General features: G+C 49.8%; 1 protein-coding gene across 4 annotated transcripts in view; it reads left to right on the forward strand.

Moving 5' to 3' along the window:
- Nucleotides 1-5,172: 5,172 nt before the first annotated feature.
- The window catches only part of ALG9 (ALG9 alpha-1,2-mannosyltransferase), a 77,473-nt gene continuing 63,440 nt past the window's right edge, over nt 5,173-19,205 (forward strand). For 3 of the 4 annotated variants that reach the window (XM_061477987.1, XM_061477989.1, XM_061477988.1), the window contains exons 1-11: nt 5,175-5,393; nt 6,028-6,166; nt 6,347-6,481; nt 7,267-7,337; nt 8,206-8,294; nt 9,266-9,401; nt 9,760-9,847; nt 9,990-10,095; nt 14,657-14,779; nt 16,652-16,806; nt 18,980-19,109. In XM_061477987.1, coding sequence (XP_061333971.1) covers nt 5,293-5,393; nt 6,028-6,166; nt 6,347-6,481; nt 7,267-7,337; nt 8,206-8,294; nt 9,266-9,401; nt 9,760-9,847; nt 9,990-10,095; nt 14,657-14,779; nt 16,652-16,806; nt 18,980-19,109 — 1,273 coding nt within the window. In that variant the 5' untranslated portion in view covers nt 5,175-5,292. Of the gene's footprint in view, nt 5,394-6,027; nt 6,167-6,346; nt 6,482-7,266; nt 7,338-8,205; nt 8,295-9,265; nt 9,402-9,759; nt 9,848-9,989; nt 10,096-14,656; nt 14,780-16,651; nt 16,807-18,979; nt 19,110-19,205 lie in introns of all 4 variants that reach the window. The other variant, XM_061477991.1, reaches the window with a different exon arrangement.

The raw sequence follows: 19,205 nt of genomic DNA on the forward strand, positions 1-19,205 counted from the left end.
GAGCGGGACCCGCCGGGGGACGGGACGGGAGCCGGTGCCGCCGGGGAAAGGGTAGTGATCGCCTCGGGATGGGAGGGAATCGGTGCCGTCGTCTTGTGGGGGAGGGTCTGTAATTGCCTCAGGATAGAGGGGAGCCGGTGCCGTCGTCTTGGTGGGGAGGGGTCTGTAATTGCCTCAGGATAAATGGGAGCCGGTGCGGTCGTCTTGGTGGGGAAGGGTCTGTAATCGCCTCAGGATAGAGGGGAGCCGGTGCTGATGTCTTGGTGGGGAGGGGGTCTGTAATTGCCTCAGGATAGATGGGAGCCGGTGCCGTCGTCTTGGGGGGGAAGGGTCTGTAATTGCCTCAGGATAGAGGGGAGCCGGTGCCGTCGTCTTGGGGGGGGAAGGGTCTGTAATTGCCTCAGGAGGGATAGGAGCCGGTGCTGATGTCTTGGTGGGGAGGGGTCTGTAATTGCCTCAGGATAGAGGGGAGCCGGTGCCGTCGTCTTGGTGGGGAGGGGTCTGTAATTGCCTCAGGATAAATGGGAGCCGGTGCCGTCGTCTTGGTGGGGAAGGGTCTGTAATTGCCTCAGGATAGAGGGGAGCCGGTGCCGTCGTCTTGGTGGGGAGGGGTCTGTAATTGCCTCAGGATAAATGGGAGCCGGTGCCGTCGTCTTGGTGGGGAAGGGTCTGTAATTGCCTCAGGATAGAGGGGAGCCGGTGCCGTCGTCTTGGGGGGGAGGGATCTGTAATTCTCTCAGGATAGAGGGGAGCTGGTGCCGCCGTCGTCGTTGGGGGGGGAAGGGTCTGTAATTGCCTCAGGAGGGATAGGAGCCGGTGCTGATGTCTTGGTGGGGAGGGGTCTGTAATTGCCTCAGGATAGAGGGGAGCCGGTGCCGTCGTCTTGGGGGGGAAGGGTCTGTAATTGCCTCAGGATAGAGGGGAGCCGGTGCTGTTGTCTTGGGGGGGAAGGGTCTGTAATTGCCTCAGGATAGAGGGGAGCCGGTGCCGATGTCTTGGTCGGGAGGGGGTCTGTAATTGCCTCAGGATAGATGGGAGCCGGTGCCGTCGTCTTGGTGGGGAAGGGTCTGTAAATGCCTCAGGATAGAGGGGAGTCGGTGCTGATGTCTTGGTGGGGAGGGGGTCTGTAATTGCCTCACGATAGATGGAGCCGGAGCCGTTGTCTTGGTGGGGAAGGGTCTGTAATTGCCTCGGGGCGGGTGGGAAGCGGTGTTGTCAGGGAAGGGTCCGCGTCCGCCCCGGCGCGGGCTGGCGGCGGTCGGGTCCCGCCGGCCGGGCTGGGCTGTGCGCCTTCCCGGGAGGCGCGCGCAGGCATCGCTGCAGGGGGTGCAGCAGGACCACGGAGGATCCAGTCTCCGCCTGGAGCGGCCCGGAGCAGCAGAGAGCTCTTCACCCTCGTCCCTGCAGGGAGCCCCGGAGCACCCATCCCGTGAGAGGAGCTGATAGGTGAGCGTTTACCGGGTGGGAGGTGGGGGGGGCGGGGGGCAGAGGGAGGGGAGTCGGGAGTAGGTGTGGGAGGACGGCGGGGCCGGTGGTGCTGGGGACAGTTCCCACGGGGCCGGGCGGGGCTGTGGGGAGCTCCCGGTCCCTCTCGTCCCTGACCGCGCTCTCCTGCCTTCGCACCGGTCTCCGGAGCAGACAGAGGCGGCGTCCGTCGTGTGGCAGTGATAGGCAAGAGCGCCTTCAGCCCAGGACCCTGAAGAGGAGCGGAGAGGGGAAGCCCGGGAGACTGAAGAGGAGCGGAGAGGGGAAGCCCGGGAGACTGAAGAGGAGCGGAGAGGGGAAGCCCGGGAGGCTGAAGAGGAGGAAAGTGAAAGGCACTCTGGGCACAGGGACCTCCTTGTCACGGGGGCTGGGGTCACACAAGGGCGTCAGTGGCACCTTTGGGGTGCCCTGGCTGGCTTTGAGCTGGGTGCCCTCCTTGTCACCAGGGTTGGGGTCTTTGCTTTTGCCATGTTGCTCCGTGGGTGGGTAGCCTTCCCGGAGAGAGGGGCAACCTTGTAAGCAGGGGGAGAGCCACCATCTCCGCAGCCTGGGGTGGGGGGAAGAGGAGCTCCTGAATATGGGGCGTTGTGCTGCAGCCGGGTTAGCCAGCCCGTAACTCGGGCTCCGTGGGGCTTGTTGGGAGTGCTGAGCTGAGGGGGACCGCCCTGTAAGAAGGGCTGTGTGTGGCCCCTCTGCTGGGCGGGAGGTGTAGGGAGGGACCCCTTTAATCAAATGGGTGTTTCTGTCCCTGACCTTTCAGAGGCACGGGGCTGAGATGTGTGGTTGGGCGTGCCCTGCCCTGGGCTTCTTTCTCTCTGCTCTCAGTACCTGGGGCAGTTTAGGAGGGTGGACACTAGTGGGGAAGGTGGGAGGCTGGGGCGAACCTGTCTGGGACCTTCCTCTGAGGTTGATGTCCCTCACTCCCCCGGGCGGGGGACCTGGTTTTTGCTTGAGCCCTCACTTCCTTGGCAGCCGTCCCAGGACAAGAACATTGTGTGGAACGGTGCCAGTGAGCACCACGGGTGAGCTAGACGAGGGGCGGTGGGCTGAACACAAGAGCGCTGCCAACACCTTTGACTGGCGGTGCGCTGCGTGATCTCCCTGTAAACACGGCTGGAGTCTTTGGCCTTTTGCCACGATGCCCCACGGTTTGGCTGCCCAGAGAGCGTGGCAACCCTGTAAGGAGGGTGAGAGCCACCGTCCCCGCACCCGAGGGGGAAATGGAGCTCTCTGGACCCCTAGGCCACCCTGTAAGCAGGGGAGGGCCGTTTCCCTGCCCCAGCAGCTTTCTGCCCGCTGGTGGCCTACCCAGCGTGACCCCCTGTTGTCAGGGCGTGTCACAGCGTTTTCCCCTTGGCGTGTTGAAGCTCTCCGGCTTCCACGCAGCCCCGGGCCCGGTCCGAGGCTCTCCTCTCCTGCTCGCAAGTAGGGTGACTCCCCAGGCATTGGCTGCACGGGGCCCACGCTCCCTTTGTGGAACTTCTTTCCTTGTTTGTGTCTGCGATTGCGTGCGTGTCTTTGCGTGCGTGTGCATGAGCAGGAGAATGAGCTTGTTTAGGCCCTTGTTAAAATAGCTGCAGCGTACTTAGCCTGAACTTCCCGGGAGAGCCGGGCTCTGTGCAGTAACAGGGGGCCCCCCTCTGAGTCCGTGAGCGGAGGGACGGTCTGGACTCGCCCCTTCTTTCCAAGGACGGCACCAAGCCGCTTAGTCGTGGTGCGGGCAATGCGACCCGCCTGCAGTCAGGACCTGGGTCTCTGCCTGCGTGGCTGCCTGTCCCGCTGGTGACCCGCCAGCGTGACCCCCTGTTGTCAGGGCGTGTCACAGCATTTGCCCCTTGGCGTGTTGAAGCTCTCGGGCTTCCACGCACAGCCACAATAATCGGTGGAGCCCTCTGTCCCCTGGAGCAGCCCCAGCTCGCTTTAAGCAGGGCTTGGGACGCTGTTTTAGCCAGCCCACAGGAACGAACCCTCCCTCGCCCTTCAGAGGGCGCCGGCCCACCTTTGGCTGGGCTGACCTCCCCCTGCTTGGGGTCGAGGTCGCTCGCTGGGCTCCTGCAGAAGTACAAGATGATGATGGTGACGATGATGATGATGTGCTGCAGCCACGAGGCCCGCCCGTAAGTCGGGCGCAGGTCGGAGCCTCAGGCTCCGTGGGGCTTGTTGGGAGCGCTGAGGTGAGGGGAGCCACCCTGTAAGGAGGGCTGTGAGTGTCCCCTGCTCCCAGTGGGAGTGCTGGGAGGGCCCCCCTGTAAGCAGGCGGGTGTCCCTGGCCCCAACCTTGCAGGGGCAACAATTCGGAATCTGTGTCTTCTCACGCCAGAACTGGAATGGCTTCTAAACCGCCAGGGAACGGCCCTGAGCCAAGTACCTCCCCCACACCCATAAAGACCCTCCCCAAAGCACTAAGGATGCTGTAGTGTGACTGCAGCCCCGGTGACAGGGACCGTCCCTTTGCCCGGAGTGCCTTTCTCTGGGCCCTTCTTCAGCCCGCTGCTTCTCCTCCGGCTCGCTCTTTCCTTGCAGTTCCACACGCGAGGGATGCCTCTGTTTAACCTTCTCCTCCGGGGGCTGCTGCCAAGGAACCGGGGAGCCTCTGCCCACTCCTCCGCCCGGTGGACCGGGGGGCGCCCGCCCCGGAGGAACATCCCTGCTTTTGTTTGTCCAGAGTCCTGGGCCTGAGAGCAGAGACCGAGCGGCCTAGGGCACGGCGAGGAGGGTGGGATGGGAGCAGGTCGAGGGTGGCCAGCGGCGCTTGCCCGCCTCAAACACCACCCCGTTTGCAACCAGCTGCTCGGCGTTAAAGCGACAGCTTCTCCCGAGGGTGGGGGGAGAGACCCACTTCGGGAGGTTCTGCCCAAGCCCCCCGCCCCTCCCGGGACCTGCCCTTGCCAGAGCTTCCAGCGATTCCGCTGCCCCTAGGGCAGGAACTGCCCCGCACTCTACAGAGCGCGCAGCTGGCAGCCTGCGTGGGGTGACCGCCCCCCTAGTGGGGTGCGGGTCAGGGTGTCCCTGAACGGGAGAGAGGGAGCCCCAGAGGGGCTTGGGGACCAGGGCCGCCCCCTCCAGCCGCTGCTTTGCACGCCCAGCAGCGCGTGCCCAGGGTGCCGCCTCCGAGCACGCCTCCAACGCCGGCGGAGCCCCGGAACCTCGCTCCGGTGAGAAAAGGCGAATGCCGAGGTGTTTGGGGGGGGGTAGGGGGGTGGGGAGGGGGGGGCGTATGCTGCGGGGCCGGCGGAGCAGCGGGGACTGCTCGGCCCTGACTGCCTCCTCTGGCCCCTGCAGCGGCTGCTGGCGGAGGGGTCCGTCGAGCGTGGAAGGACCATCGGGGCAAGAGCGAGCGAGGAGTGGAAGTGCGGGAAGAACGCGCACGACAACGCGGTCGTGAGCAGGAACTGTCCTGCAACAGCTTTTGTCGCTGCCCTTTTCCCAGCTATTTACTGCGGCGGTTACCCAATAAAGCGCTTTCTCCAACCGTCTCCTGTCTGTTTGGCTACTGTCCTGCCCGAGTTCGCCCGGGCAGGGATGGGGAGGTATGCCCTCGGGAGCATCCACCGCCGCGGGGCTGCTGCCGTCTCGCAGTCGTGGGAAGGGGCGACCGGCGGCTACCATAGCCGTGTTCCGGCTCCGCTTCCTCTGCTGCGGGGCGCGCTCCGCACTCCGGCGGAGCGAGCTGACGGCGGCCCGCGCAGGCGGCGTGGAGGCGCGCGCCCGTGCCCACACCCGGCATGGCGGCCGGCGGCTTCGGCAGCGCTGTCGTTCCGTTCGCTCGGGCCAGGTAGCGGGGGTTCTCGGCTTCCCGTTCTCGGCATGGCCGCCAAGGGGGCTCGGCAGCGGCTGCGAGCTGGAGGTGGCGGGGAGGCGGCCCGGCCGCGGTCGGAGGCCGCGGTCACGGAGGAAGCCCGCTTGGAGTAGGTGCCGGGGCCGGCGTCGGGAGGGGGGAGTCCGCGGCGAGGCGGGGCCGGGACGCGGTGGGCGCCGGGCGCGTACCCCTGCAGCCGGGCGGTGCGCGCGGCCGCCTGTCGTGGGCGGGTTCGCAGCGGCATCCCCAGTCGCCGGCGGGGCCGGGGCCGCGGCCGCGGCCGCTGCCGCTGCGAGCTCCCGCCCAGCTACTTCCTGGTCTTTGCGTCCTGAAAGGGCCCGGAGCGAGCCCCCTGCAGGGGCTGGTGCGTGCCCAGCCGGCTCCGTGTGTGCCGGGGGAATGGGATCTCCCCGGCGTCCTGTCGGTGGAGTTCCTCCCCTGCCTGTGGTAGCTCTGCGTGGCCTTGGTGGTGGGAGGAGGGCAGACCCTGGGGGCTGTCCTGCTGCCGTGCGTTAAGCACCCAGGGCCCTTGTTCCGTTATGGTGTGGGGTGGAAGATGGTTCTTCCTTGGCACGGAACCGGTAACCCCCAAAGAAAGGAGTGAATGAAAGATACTTAGGTGACAGAGATGCAGATACGCTTGTCTGTTCTGCATCTCTTTGTTAGTTCTGCATCGCATTGTTAGTCTTGAGCTAGTTGCCGGGTCTTCTAGGTGTGTATCTGTACTTTTCTCTTTGGACTAGATCACCTGGGAGCAAAGCAGGACAAGTTTGGGCTCCTGAAGGATCAACGGCTTTTAAGTGTCTCATTTCAGCCAGGTTCTGTGCAGCTCTCTTAAGCAACATCTCTGACTGCGATGAGACCTTTAACTATTGGGAACCGGTAAGTGGCTTTGTCTCCTCCGAGATACTTGAGAGTTTGTAGCTGGCTGTGCAAATGCAGATTTATCTTGAACCTTGCGCTAATCTCTGCGTTTCAGAGAAATTTTCTTAGGGATTCAGGGGTGAGGAATGCAAACCTGTCTGCTCTGTGTAATGCGTGTTTGTTTAATCTGAATTGTAGACGCACTACCTCGTTTATGGAAAGGGGTTTCAGACATGGGAATACTCTCCAGCCTATGCCATCCGCTCCTATGCTTACCTGTGGCTTCACGCCTTACCAGCTTTGTTCCATGCTAGAGTTCTACAAACTAATAAGGTAAATCAGCCAGCTGTGTGAAAGTTTCTTTTCTGATGAATAAACATGCCTTTAGCCTGTGTTAAAGAGGTGCTCTGTTTGTTGTTGGAGTGAAAAGGACTGGTATTTACAAAACACCCCTTTGTTTACAAATACCTCCCTTCCTGTAATAATTTGCCAGGCTTTGTAAACTGACTCAATGGGATCCAAGGAGAAGTGATTGGGAAGGTGCAGAAAAATCCCTTAAGGCTAGAATTTGACTCAGAAGCTGTCTCCCTGGGGCTGGTTGCTGGCCTTTTGAGTGTAAGCAAATCTGGCAACAGTTAGCTGGCAGCCCTTTGCTCTCATCCACTCTTGAGACTTTCACCCTGATGTTTTAGAAGCCTGAATTGTTTTTTATGCCCATTATCAATGACTCTTTGTTTGCTTGTTTTTCCAATAAGCTATAATAAGTTACTATTTTGCAAGGAATATTTCAAACTGAACTCATTGAAATGTAAAAAAAAGCACCAGATGCCTTCTGTTTGGGTATCCGTGCCATACTTGTCATATTTCTGCACAACAGAAAACAAAAGGGGTCAGTTCTGTACATTCAGTGGACTGTGTGCGTTTTCCATGTTTTAAAGGACTTCAGTGTTAGAGAGCTAGGCCTTGAGCTGGCAGGACCTTCAGCATCCCTTGGGGTTGGGATTTAGGTCTCCCAAGAACAGGCTCTTTGACAACTGCCACACTTGCTAAAAACTTGTTAAAATCAGGTGCATGAGCTTTATTGCAAACCTTGTTCAGACTCTGAGTATGTTTCCTAGGTTCTTGTCTTCTACTTTCTCCGATGCTTCCTGGCCTTCCTGAGCTGTGTTTGTGAACTCTACTTCTACAAGTGAGTGTTAAAAGCTGTCTATAGAGAATGCTTTGGAGTCAGGTAACACATTCAGTTGCTGCAACAGGAAATATATTGTGAAGCTCATGTCTGGTAAATTGGGCTACTTCACAGTGAACATTTGAAACGTATTCTCATGATAACTTAATGAAGTATTGGTCTAAATTCCACTGTTAGGACAAAATTATATTCTTAGATCTGCCACCTCCATCTCCATTCTAGTATTTTGTTGACTACACTCTTTTTCTCATACCAGCAAGCAGGGTGGGTGTGTTGTAAACTGAGCTGTGCTGAAGGAGACACTGGTACTGTGTTTGCTTACCATAGTGAATTTTAGTTTTGATTGTTGCTGTCTGTAACGTATTTGCTAATGGTATTTACATCCACTAAAAGCAGTAGCCTGAACATATAATTATCTTGTCTATGCTGGATTTTTAGTCTTACCTGCTGCTTCTTCGTTTGGGGCTTTCAGACTATTAGCTTACATGATTTTTGTTTGCAATAGCCTGGTTTTTAGAATGTGAGCTGTGGGGTTTTGCACATTGGGCTTTTGTGAGGGGTGAGAATCTTAAGACTGATGCTGTTACAGCAATGCAGGCTCCCTAAGTTCCTGAGATTTGTGCAAACACAGCTGGCACTGCTATAAGCCAAGTGTTTTGCACTAGTGTAATTAACGAGGATCTGAAATCCCAGGCCAGAGGCAGCTGTGTGGCTCTTCAGGTGGCCTTCAGTGGCTGACTAATGAGGCTCCCCCACCATAAAGGTGTCAGGATACTCCATGGATTGTTTGTGGCTCTGCATGCACTGGATACTGTTTGTTTATGTGCTGAGGATATTTTTGGCCTCTAATTCTCTGTTGCTTCCTTAGGGCTGTATGCAAGAAGTTTGGGTTACATGTGAGCCGGCTGATGTTGGCCTTCTTAGTACTCAGCACTGGGATGTTTTGCTCATCTGCAGGTAAGATTGCTTAGGAATAACACTGACCATTACTTTGTCCATAGAAAACAAAGCCAGGTTCAGAGAGAAGATCCACAGTGCTTAAAATATCTCTTTAGTAATTGTTTGTTGTATTCTGCTGCATGTATTTCTTTGGCAGGTGTGATGACAGAATAGGTGTTGGTTCAAATTATGTTCCCTCTATCATGTTCTTGTACCTTTCAGTTTTCCGGGGCATGTTTGTTTTTATTGCTGCTTCCAGTTTCTCTAGAATGGGGCTTGCTTTTTAAAAGAGGTTTTTGGAGGGTCATGTTTTAGCATTGTTGTTTGCTTGTGTGTCCTGTCGCCCTGGCTGGTTGTACACATTTGCTTAGCCAACCACTATAAGACTTATAGAAAACACCTGCCGAAGGTATTGAGGAAGGTGCAGAGGGAGACTTTGAGCAAAGTTTTTTTGTATTGTGTGCACACAGAAACTTAAAGGGAAGTACCACAGGTTATGAATGTTGAGATTTTCTAATTTTACCCTTTTTCTATTTATGGTGAGTGGAGAAAGGACTTTCCCTTTGTTTTTGCAGTGTCATGGGTCTCGTTCTTCGCTTCTCACCAGTCTCTGCTCAGTTGTTTCAGAGACTGTATCCAGTCAGCTCATACCTGCTGTCACTTGAGCAGGTTCATTTCATTCTTTTTTTAACCTAGCGGAATATGGAGGATACAGCAAGTGTTACAGGTGGTAACTGTGGATGCTGTTGGTTACCCCTGCTGAGTGCAACCAAGGAGAGAGGCCTTTGTACTTAAAGGAAGTATTTCTTGTCTTGGCAGAACAAGAAAAAGAATTCTCTTTTGTTTTTGTGTTCACTTAGATGAACATGTCCAGTACAGCATCCCTATTTCAATGGAGTGAATGAGAGATTATTAGGCTTATCTTGGCCTTGTGCAGTTCTCCCACTGCGGGAAAGCTGTGCTAACCCTATTTTTTCCTTGTGTGGCAGCTTTTCTCCCCAGCAGTTTCTGCATGTACACCACGGTGATTGCCATGACTGGCTGGTATATGGACAAGACCTCTGTAGCTGTGCTGGGGGTGGCTGCTGGAGCCCTTCTGGGCTGGCCCTTCAGTGCAGCTCTTGGGTAAGGAGAGGAGGGTTCAGAAGTTTTGTGCTTTCCAAATGTTTCTGGCCTGCTTGGGGAGAAGGCAGGGGCTGGAGGAAAAACTAGCAGGGACCAAGCTGTCAGCCTAGCCCAGGATCATTGCTACAGGCTTCCATAGCCTGATTTCTTTGCTTCTGAAGGACCTAGGTTGGGATGATTTCCTTACCCTAATATACTGAGGGTGAAACCTCAGTTGGATGACTGGAATATGGAGTAGAGGCAGAGACAGTGGAGTTATGGTTATTTTCCAGCTACTGTCCCACTTGCTTTGAAGGGGTAGAAGAACCTGCAGTGGGGGAAGACAACGTCTCCAGTTGATAGCTGGTCTCTCTTTCAGGCTTCCTATTGCCTTTGACTTCTTGATACTGAAACAGAGGTGGAAAAGTTTCCTCAACTGGTGTGTGGTGTCATTGATCCTGTTTTTGGTAAGTGCCTGCAACAATGCAGAGAAGGAGTAGATTTGGCTTGCAATAGAAAGGGTGGGTTCTGTTAAGAAAATCACATGGAGGTTTTGGGCAGTCTGGCCAAAAGCTTTTGGCACTTGAAGTAATAGATGCTTTTTTTCAGGTGCCCTTGGTAGTTGTGGACAGCTATTACTATGGGAAGCTGGTAGTTGCGCCTCTCAACATTGTTTTATACAATGTCTTCACCTCTCACGGACCTGATCTCTATGGTGAGTTTAAGACAACAAGACAGAAAGGGAGTCGGCGGTTTTCTTGCTACTGTCTTGCTCCCGTGACCCATCAGGTCTTGATTGCCAATCCTTTTTCTGGTGTACTCTTAAAGCGAAAGCAGCTGCCAAGCTCCAAGGGGATGCAGTTCCAGCTTTTTGCCACAGGATGTCTCTCTCGAGCCGGGAATAAGCCGGCCATTGTCGGATTTCTCCACGCTGTAAAGATGCTTTTGTTTGCTTTCAAGTTCTGTTACCCGTCGTGAGATGTCTAAGGGTCACAGCAGAGGACTGTAGTAGCAAACGTGTCTGGATGCTACGCCAGTGCTGTGGGCGGAAGCAATACGTGTGTGTGTTTGTCAGCTTTGAGTTCTTGTCTGTTTCTCACGGTCATGGTGCAGAACCTTGGGTAAGTGGATAACAGTGCAGAGTCCGTAACTCTTTAGGTGCCAGTATCCTAAATGGCCAGTACCTTCTAAACCTTGATGGCAATGCTGTGTTGTTTGTCTGGGAGCTGCCACTGCACTAAGTTGTTTATATCATCTTATTTCTGGAGCTGAAAAGCAGAAAAGTATTACATTTCTAGCAGGGCTTCAGAGAGGCTGGCAGAGACCTCAGGGAGCTTAGGGTGTAGGGTCCTTGCGTCATCTGTCATCTGTTTCCGTCCTGTTGAGATATTCTAGGAGGGATTCAACAGTGGTAAGCAGCAAGGCTGCAGTGCCCTCCAGGCCATGTTTGCTGGTTCATTTGTAGGGCTGCTTTGGGTGGTGCTGAGTGGTGATTTGTTACTTGTGCTGTGACACAGCAGGGCAGCAGCTGCTTTGCCATGTTTCTTCATCTCTGCAGGAAGGCTCTGAAGTCAGTTGCTGTGAATTTTCTATAAGTAAACTCCAGGCTTTGTCTCTGATAGGTTTTGGCATGGGCTTCTGCTTGACCTTTTCCACAGTGGTTCGTGAGTTGCTTCCAGAAGCCTCCAGGGACCAATCTATTCTGAAGTGTTTTATTCATAGTGACATTCATATAACATCCTCAGGCTAGTAAAAGAGCTTGTTTGAAATTGCTCTTTAATGTAATGCGGCCAGGACAACGCTGTGTGTTTAGAGAGCTTCAAGACACTTGGGAGAAATAACACTACCAGGGGAGATGAGCGTCTGGCCAGTCCCTTTTGGCTCTGGAGCTGGGATTTTCCAACTTTCACATGAGAGCAGGAGCTGCTGGAGGTTGTAGAGTCATCAACCCATATCATGTTCAGTGTAAGCACCACAGTATTTTCCCTTTTGCCTGTGTTCTGGAGTTCTTCAGGCAAGATTTTTTTGTTTGTTTGTTTTTTCTTTAGCAACACATTTCTGGATAAATACAGTCTGTGTAATAAATACTTCCCTGGGGTGATTAGATTTTTCCAGCTAATGGAAAGTAGCTCATAAGCCTATATCCCTAAGCCTGATTCTGAGGCTTTGGGGTGTTTCTGTGTACATTTCTTCTAAGAATGTGTAATTTATGACAAAAGTTTGGTCCCACTTCCTGTAATCAGCCTTGGCTGTGACTTTCAGTGTGATGGAACTTTGGAAAGCTTTGTTCAGCTTGGGTGGGAAGGTGCTTATTTATATGACATCTTGCTCTATTGAGTCCTGGTTCTTAAACAGAGTGAAAATAAGTGAAATGCGGAATGTAGACTATTTATTATATGTGCACTGAATCAGGCTTGCTTAGAAAGAGAGTTGTGACTCCTGATCAAATTATTGTGATCTGCTCAGCTCTAGCATGTGGCATACTTGCAAGAAGTTAAATCTTCTGTCATGGTCTGAGGGTGATACTGTGGAAGCGTGTTCCCAACAGTACTATGCATGGAAAGTTCCTTAGTGTCCCTCCCCGCTTGAAGGACATTGTTCTGGCCCAGGACTTCTTGCACTGGGGTTGCTCTTTTTTTTTTACATTGCATTCTTTCTCCCATCACTCTGGGTCGTTGTGGGTAACAAGAATAAAAGCATTTTGCCCTGGGAGGCATTGAGACTGAATGCCTCTGAATGGGTGAGTCATCACAGTGACCAAGCCTACTGCTTTCTGCCTGGTGTCTGTGAATTATTTAATTTGCCTGTGTGCACTGTTCTCTTTGTTTGTTTGTTTGTTTTCCTCATCCAGAGAAGAAAATTCCTCATTGGAGAAGGAGGCTCCAGTGCTTCATTCTTAAGGGCAGTTCAGTCTCACTGAAAAAAGAACCCTGAGAAAGTGGGAAAGTAGCTTTTTTGTTAAAGCTGTGCTTCTTCAGAACAGCTGACCTCTTTATTAGCAGAGCCCCTCAGGACACCTCAGGGCCTTTAAGGCTGTATCTGGATTGCGGAGGAAGTGTGCTGCATCAAGTGTCCATCGTTGCTGAGTCCCAGCAAACTAGAGAAAGCCATAGTTAATTTCCTTTACTTGCCATAGCAGCCAGGGCAGGTGGAAAGGTGACAGCATGGTCCTTGATATAATCCTTTACAGATCTGGGACTTGGCTGTGCAGTTTAACTGCAGCCAGGAAACACCAGAGGGTTAACAGTTTGTGTCAGTTTAAGAAGCTTTGTATCTCATTCCGGCATCTTCTGTGATAAAGTGGCTGTGGTTCATAGCAGTGGGAGTGGGGAAGCAGGCTACAGAATCCAAATCTAGTCCTTTTTTTTTCCATATAGGGAGTGGCCTTGGCATTCTACTGAAATAGTTACTAGAGTGGCTGAACCATGTTAACCTGCTGTAAGTCTTTGAAAACCTGCACTGTTGTCTCAGAAGAGAATCTGTGGAGGCAGCAGGGCTGGGAAGAAAGCAAAACCTCCTTTGCACGCATGTTTTCTAAACGTCCAGTGAGAGATTTACAGTGTGATAGCCCACGCTGCCTTGGGTTTTCCCTCACAAACATATCACAGTCAGCAGCCCTCATCCTATTAAGGGTAGTATGCTTTAGTCCTAAAATGATATGCTTTGTGTATGTGTTCAAGTTCTATCACAGTGATTATTTAGAATTGCAGTCCTTAAATATGGAGAGTGCCCAACGAAGTCTAGAGAAGGGGGAAGGGTCGTTGCTGCTATTAGAATGTTGCCATACAAATAACTGTCATGTCCATCATTTGGCATGATCTTTCAATCTACAGTACCCGATATTCAGCCTTTCACAGGCTGAGGATTTTGTTCTTGTAGGACTTGAAAGAATTAAGAGGCAGTTGGAGGGAATACCCCCTAATCCTCAAAATCCAAATCTGTAATTGCTGTTTGCTTTCAGTGCTTATAGTTTAGGTTTCCTAAATGAACCTCTGTTGCTTGGACTTGGCCTTAGTAACTCCAATGACATGTTTCTAACATTACTAGTACAGCTTCTAATCATACTTAGATGTAGGAGCTGGAGAGGTTTCAGGTTTTCCTTGCTGCTTTTCAGTTGTCTGATTAATTTCAACATGGACCCTATTTAAGTGGCTCTGATTGCAGGAAATTGCTGTGGCATGTGACGCATGTCACAACAGTGCAGTGATTAAAGCCCCCGCGTGTCATTTACTGACTGATTGAGCTAATCACACAGAGAGAGTGGAAAATGTGTGAGAGGAACTGGCATTCCTTATTGTTCAGGATTTTAAGCATCCCGACTTAAGAGTCCAAATAAATGACAGTTGGACTGTGGAATTTCTTTCAATTGATATCATTTGAAGCTTGCAACAAATAGTCAAGTGTGTCATGTTAGGAGGCACAGTTGGCTTGCTCCTGTTTGAAGCTACACTGTAAGAACTAATTGAAGCAGGGATATTTTAAATAGTGTTGATTCTAAGGAGGCACCAAAACTAGCATCTGAATGAACTTCAGTGGCAGAGTCTTCGCCGGGGTGAAGTATGAATGTGAACTCTTTCTTGTTCCTTTTTAGTACATTTTCTATTCTGCCAGCATGGAGCATATGTCATCACTCCAGCATTATAATGATCCCTTATTAACATTGTGCTTTTTTGTATTATTCCTCTGTTACTTCTCTGCAATTAGAAAGGATTAATTTGGAGCAGAATTTCCTAGTTTTACAGATTTCTGCCTCCAATTTCTTGCTGTGGAGTCTTTCTTAATGTAAGGGTGAGTTCTGTGTCACAGAACTCTGCTGGGCAAGGCTGTTAGAGTGGCCTGTGATTCATGAGCAGCAGGTGTGATAATGACTGTGACCCAATGAAAAAGGAAGGAAAAGAATGGTAATTTCTGAAAGGGAAGACAATGAATTTTCATGGGCAGCCACGCTCGTGAGATACTCTGGTGCCTTTGTATGGCTATTGACTAACTCTCATGCCACTGTTATGGTAGTTTTATGGGTGAAGGGCAGAACAATGAGACTGCTTTGAGATGTCTCAGGCTTATTCCATGTGGCTGCATCCTCTGTCCAACTGCAAGATGTTCTGTCCACACCCTTTCTCTTCTTTGGTTCCACTATGCTTGCAATGGGGAGAATTGATGTCTGCTGCTGATTATCTCAGCTTGTGTGAGGCAGAGAAGGAATGAAGCTGTTGTTAAACCTAGATCTCGTGCATGCTTGTATCTAGAAACTCTTGTTTCCTTTTGTCATCCTTTAGGAACAGAACCCTGGTCCTTCTATTTCATCAATGGCTTTCTGAATTTCAACGTGGCATTTATTTTGGCGCTGCTTGTGCTGCCATTGACTTGTCTCATGGAGTGTCTGCTTCAGAAATTTCATGGTGAGTGCAAGACAGCTGTGAGAGCCAAGCACAGGCAGCCCAGATCTCAGCCTTGTTGCTAAAGGGAGAGCTTTCCTGCCAAAGAGCAGCTTTGCTTTATTTGGAAGTGAAACTAGGTTCACAGAAAGTCTTTGGAGTAATAGGAAAGTTCTAGTGTTTATTATTCAGTCCAATATTGACTCCAGTTGGAGTTGCTCTATAGAAAGAATGCACAGTGAGATGCGTCTACTTATGTGTTGTGTGCAAAAGGACAGAAACATTTCTCTTTTTAAGGATGATTCCTGTGTCCTCTGCTTTCAACTCAGGAGGATCGGCGTGTTATCAAGGCTGAACTATCCATACCCAGAGTAAGCTTAGCAAGTTGTATGGTACATAACCGTCAGCCATACATGCAAGTGCATTAGAAATAACCCCATCAAAAATCTTAAGGGAGAAGGAAACTAAGTACCCATTGTTGTTTCCATCTTATCTGCCACTGAAAATGGTAATCTTTAGAGTTATTTGGAGAACCTTTTACTACCTCTTCCATTGCTGCTTTTTTATACCACTGTCATAATGATTTAGCAGCAGTTGTTCTGAGAGAACAGAGTTGTTATTTCCTTTTTGATTGTTGGGGCAGAGCCTACAACAAATGGGCATCCTCTGGTCTCTGCTGCTCCTGCCCATGTTGGGAGCAGCACTCTTCAGCTTGCAGGACTTAAGCTCTGGCAGGGCAGTCTTGATATCACGTCCTTTGGGAAGCCTTCCCCATAGGTGTGGATATACTGAAGTAGAGAAAAGAGGACCCAGAATATTCCCTACATCAGGTTGAGCTTTCTCTTAAATAAAATGCCATCAGTTTTAAAACATGACATTTGGCAATTGACTCTAGAGAAGAAAAAGGTGTTGAGGAAGTGTGAATTCTTCTTCACTGTTTTCCTAGGGAAGATTCATTAAGTGTCATCAGCAGCCTTCAGATTCATTGGTCCAATTACTGCTTCACTCTCATTTTTTTTACTGAATATAAGAAACAAAAGCATCATAATCCTTGCTGAAAATGTACGTTAACGGGTTTATTCCTTATATCTGTTCCTTTTATATAAGGGACATACTGTCAGAAACCAGTAAAAGCTCAATAGGAGATCCTGTAAACGCAAGATTTCCTGCTGTTCACTTGGTGCTCTTGTACTTAACAGCAGGAGCGATTCTGCCAACTGCTTTGTTCTTATTGTCTGTGAAATGCCATTAGCTTAATTGTTTAACTCTTTTGTTGGGAGCACCAAGGGGGCAGAGAAGGGACTGAAAATTGTCAGGCGCTGTAGAACCCTCCTCAGTGTGACTAAAATTCAGGGTAATTGTTGTTATTTTTGAATCGGTTATTTCCTCTGTTAAGCAGAAGGTGCCTCTGAGACCTCTCATGCTGTCATTTTTGTAATGAAGCAATGAAGGTAGTGGAAATTTCAGTCACTAAACAGCCATTTGTAAGTGGAAGGGTAGGTTCAGAGAAGATCCTATCTGATCTTTTCATGTGCAACATAATACACAGCAGGAAATCTAGTATTTCTGGCTGCCTGTTTAGACATGTAAATTCTTGATGGGTTGTGTCTTTTGCTTGAATTAAGTAACACAGTCCCTTATTTTCTGCTTTTGGTCTTCTAAAGTCTGTTGAAATTGTTAGCATTGTAGCAATCTACGAAAATCCTTAGATCAAATTCTGTACTCTGACTCTTTGGACATGTCACCTGGATTTTAGCACACAGCTGCTCGGAACATGGTGTGTTTGGGTCTGAAGGCAATGGTTTGGGTCTGAAAAAAAGGGAATTTTGATTGTGAGAATAAGGATAAACCCCTTATTCTTACATTACTGCTTTGCTGAGTGTTTGTTTCTTTCAGTTCAGAATCTGGGCCGTCCCTACTGGCTGACACTAGCTCCTATGTACATTTGGATCATGATTTTCTTCAGTCAGCCCCACAAAGAAGAGAGGTTTCTCTTTCCCATCTATCCCCTCATCTGCCTCTGTGGTGCTGTCGCTCTCTCTGCTCTTCAGGTAAGTTTAAGTGGAACATTTTTTTTAATGAGCTCATCCCTTTAGGAAGCATAACTGTCAAAGCACTCAGCTAACATTGCTTCCCAAAGTAAGGGAGCATCTGCAGAATATTTGTGTCTGTGACGCAGTCTGTAGTGATTACATAGTTCAGGACTGTCCTATGCATAACTTTTGATCATTGTCTTTAGTATGTTAGCTGGTACAATTTTGTTTTTGAACCATGTGTTATGGATAGGTCTGAGACTCTGGAAGCAAAAGCCACAGCTGTTCTAACACTGTGTGTGTCTTGCTGATTTTACAAGCTGAACCATAATCTTCCTCTGCAGGTTGATTGAGAGTATCTGGAAAACTATTAGCCCTCTTTAAGATGTGATGTAAAAGCAAAAATGTTTGGGATTTCCATCCCGAGTGTCATACAGAATGAACTCATCTAATAATCTTGGACTTCAGTGCAGACTGCTTAACAGCCCAGCAAAAAAAGATCAGATTTCTTGGCTTTATAAGGTGATCAGAAGTGAAGTCATAAATGTTTTTTGAAGATTTCCTTGCCGCTAATTATTTCATGATGAGTTCAAGTTGTTCTCTCATCCCAAGTGGGAATTTCTGGTGAGGAAAAGTTGCAGTGCTGTAGTGTCAACACAAAACAACATCCAAGAGATGTCATAAGGATTATTAACTTGTTATAGCATTGTGCCTCCTTTGTCTGCTATTAAGCAAACTTTAAGGGGTAGGAATGTGTGTATGTAGAAAATACATTTTGTTGTATTCTAGTAAGAATCCTTTGTTAATTTACAAAAGGAGAAGTGTTTAGGCATCTGGAAAATGCACTGGACATTTGAAAGAGCCAAAAATTGCATGTTTAGTAAATATCACTTGAAACACTTCACAGAGTAAAGCACTGATGTAGATTGATACAGATCTTTCCAAAGCTGAAAAGTATTCTTCTTTCCTCTGTTAGAGAGGTCCAGGAATGCAGTTACTGGTTTGTTTGAGCTTCTTTCAGCTGTTTGGCCTCATTCTGCTATTACTCCTCTGTCCTGCTGTGCACCACTGATGGCTGTTCTGTGCTGGGCTCCCCATCACCATTTCTTGCATCCCTCAAATCACTCTAACTCTTTCCCTGTTCAGTTGCTATTCTGACATTGGTCTTCCATCACTGCTGATGCTTTGCAGAGCTAAGCTGGAGCACTTCAGATGAGTTTCAGTCTTTACATTCGTACAGGGTCAAGCTCTGTAATGTCAGCAGCTTCATGGCTCTGAGAATTGCTATGTGCTGTCAAAACATTCATTGAGGGAGGTGATTTAGAACCTTTGCCAAATATGGCTTTAGGAAAATCTGTAGTATTTCTGTCCTGCATATTTTGACAGTTTGATAACATGTTGTCCAGTATTTAGTATCCAGCTGAGAGTTTAGAACTGATTGCCCACCAGTACAGGCTTGTCAGAGTCTACTCCTCTAAACCATGTGAATCTGGCTGTTACAAGAAAAACGCAAACAAGACAAGAGGAACAGAAACAAGATTAGGATAGGAAGTGAATAATCACTCTTGCAGAAAGGCAGAGGAGGAGGGGTGGACTAAGCCAAGTATGGATGTAGTTCTGGGTATTCCAAGAAAGGCTTTTAAAATAGTAAAACCTAAAGGGCTTTCCTTTAATAATTTCAGTGGCTCATGTTTAAAGGTGGATGCAGAAGGTGCTGTGTATTTTTATCCACTTCAAAGCTGTACTTTGTGCAGACAGGGTAAACAACCATAGGTCACTCAGTGAATCTGGGTCATGGAACTTCTGTTAGAGAGGAAGTCAGTCCAGCATTGAAAAAGATGCCTGTCTATGTAGGGAAGTACTACAGAAGTGCCTGAAAGGGACAGTTGCTGCTGGTTCACCTGGGAACAAGCAGGCTGGAGCCCTGGTAGAGAACAGTTCACAGTCTGAGTAGAGGCTTTCCTAGGGAAAAGAGCTGAGAATGTCTTTAAATACCTTAGATTATCCGTTAAGAAAAATGATTGAGCTGTGTGAAGTTCTGTGCTTTTTTTATGTGTCTGAGTGAAAAAAAAAAAGATTAAAGATCTCGTGGGAGGTGCAGGCACTGCTGAAAGGTCCTATAAAAACCAGAATTTTGCTGAAGATATCACAGTTGAAGTAATTTTGTGCTCTCTGTTTAATCCTTCCTCAGAAATGTTACCACTTCATATTCCAGCGCTACCGCCTGGAACACTACACAGTCTCCTCCAACTGGCTGGCTCTGGGGACTGTCTTTCTCTTTGGCCTTTTGTCCTTGTCACGCTCTGTTGCCTTATTCAGAGGTTGGTATATAAGATTTGTTCTGTGCTTTCTTGGGTATTGTTCTTGGCAAATCTTAAGGCCTGCCAAAGTTGTGTTGCTTTGTAGCAGCACAGTAG

This window comes from Pezoporus flaviventris, unplaced genomic scaffold (genome assembly GCF_033815535.1).
Source record: "Pezoporus flaviventris isolate CSIRO_AGI_PZ_B2104156 unplaced genomic scaffold, CSIRO_AGI_Pfla_v1 ptg000113l, whole genome shotgun sequence".
In the NCBI taxonomy this organism is placed as follows: Eukaryota; Metazoa; Chordata; class Aves; order Psittaciformes; family Psittacidae; genus Pezoporus; species Pezoporus flaviventris.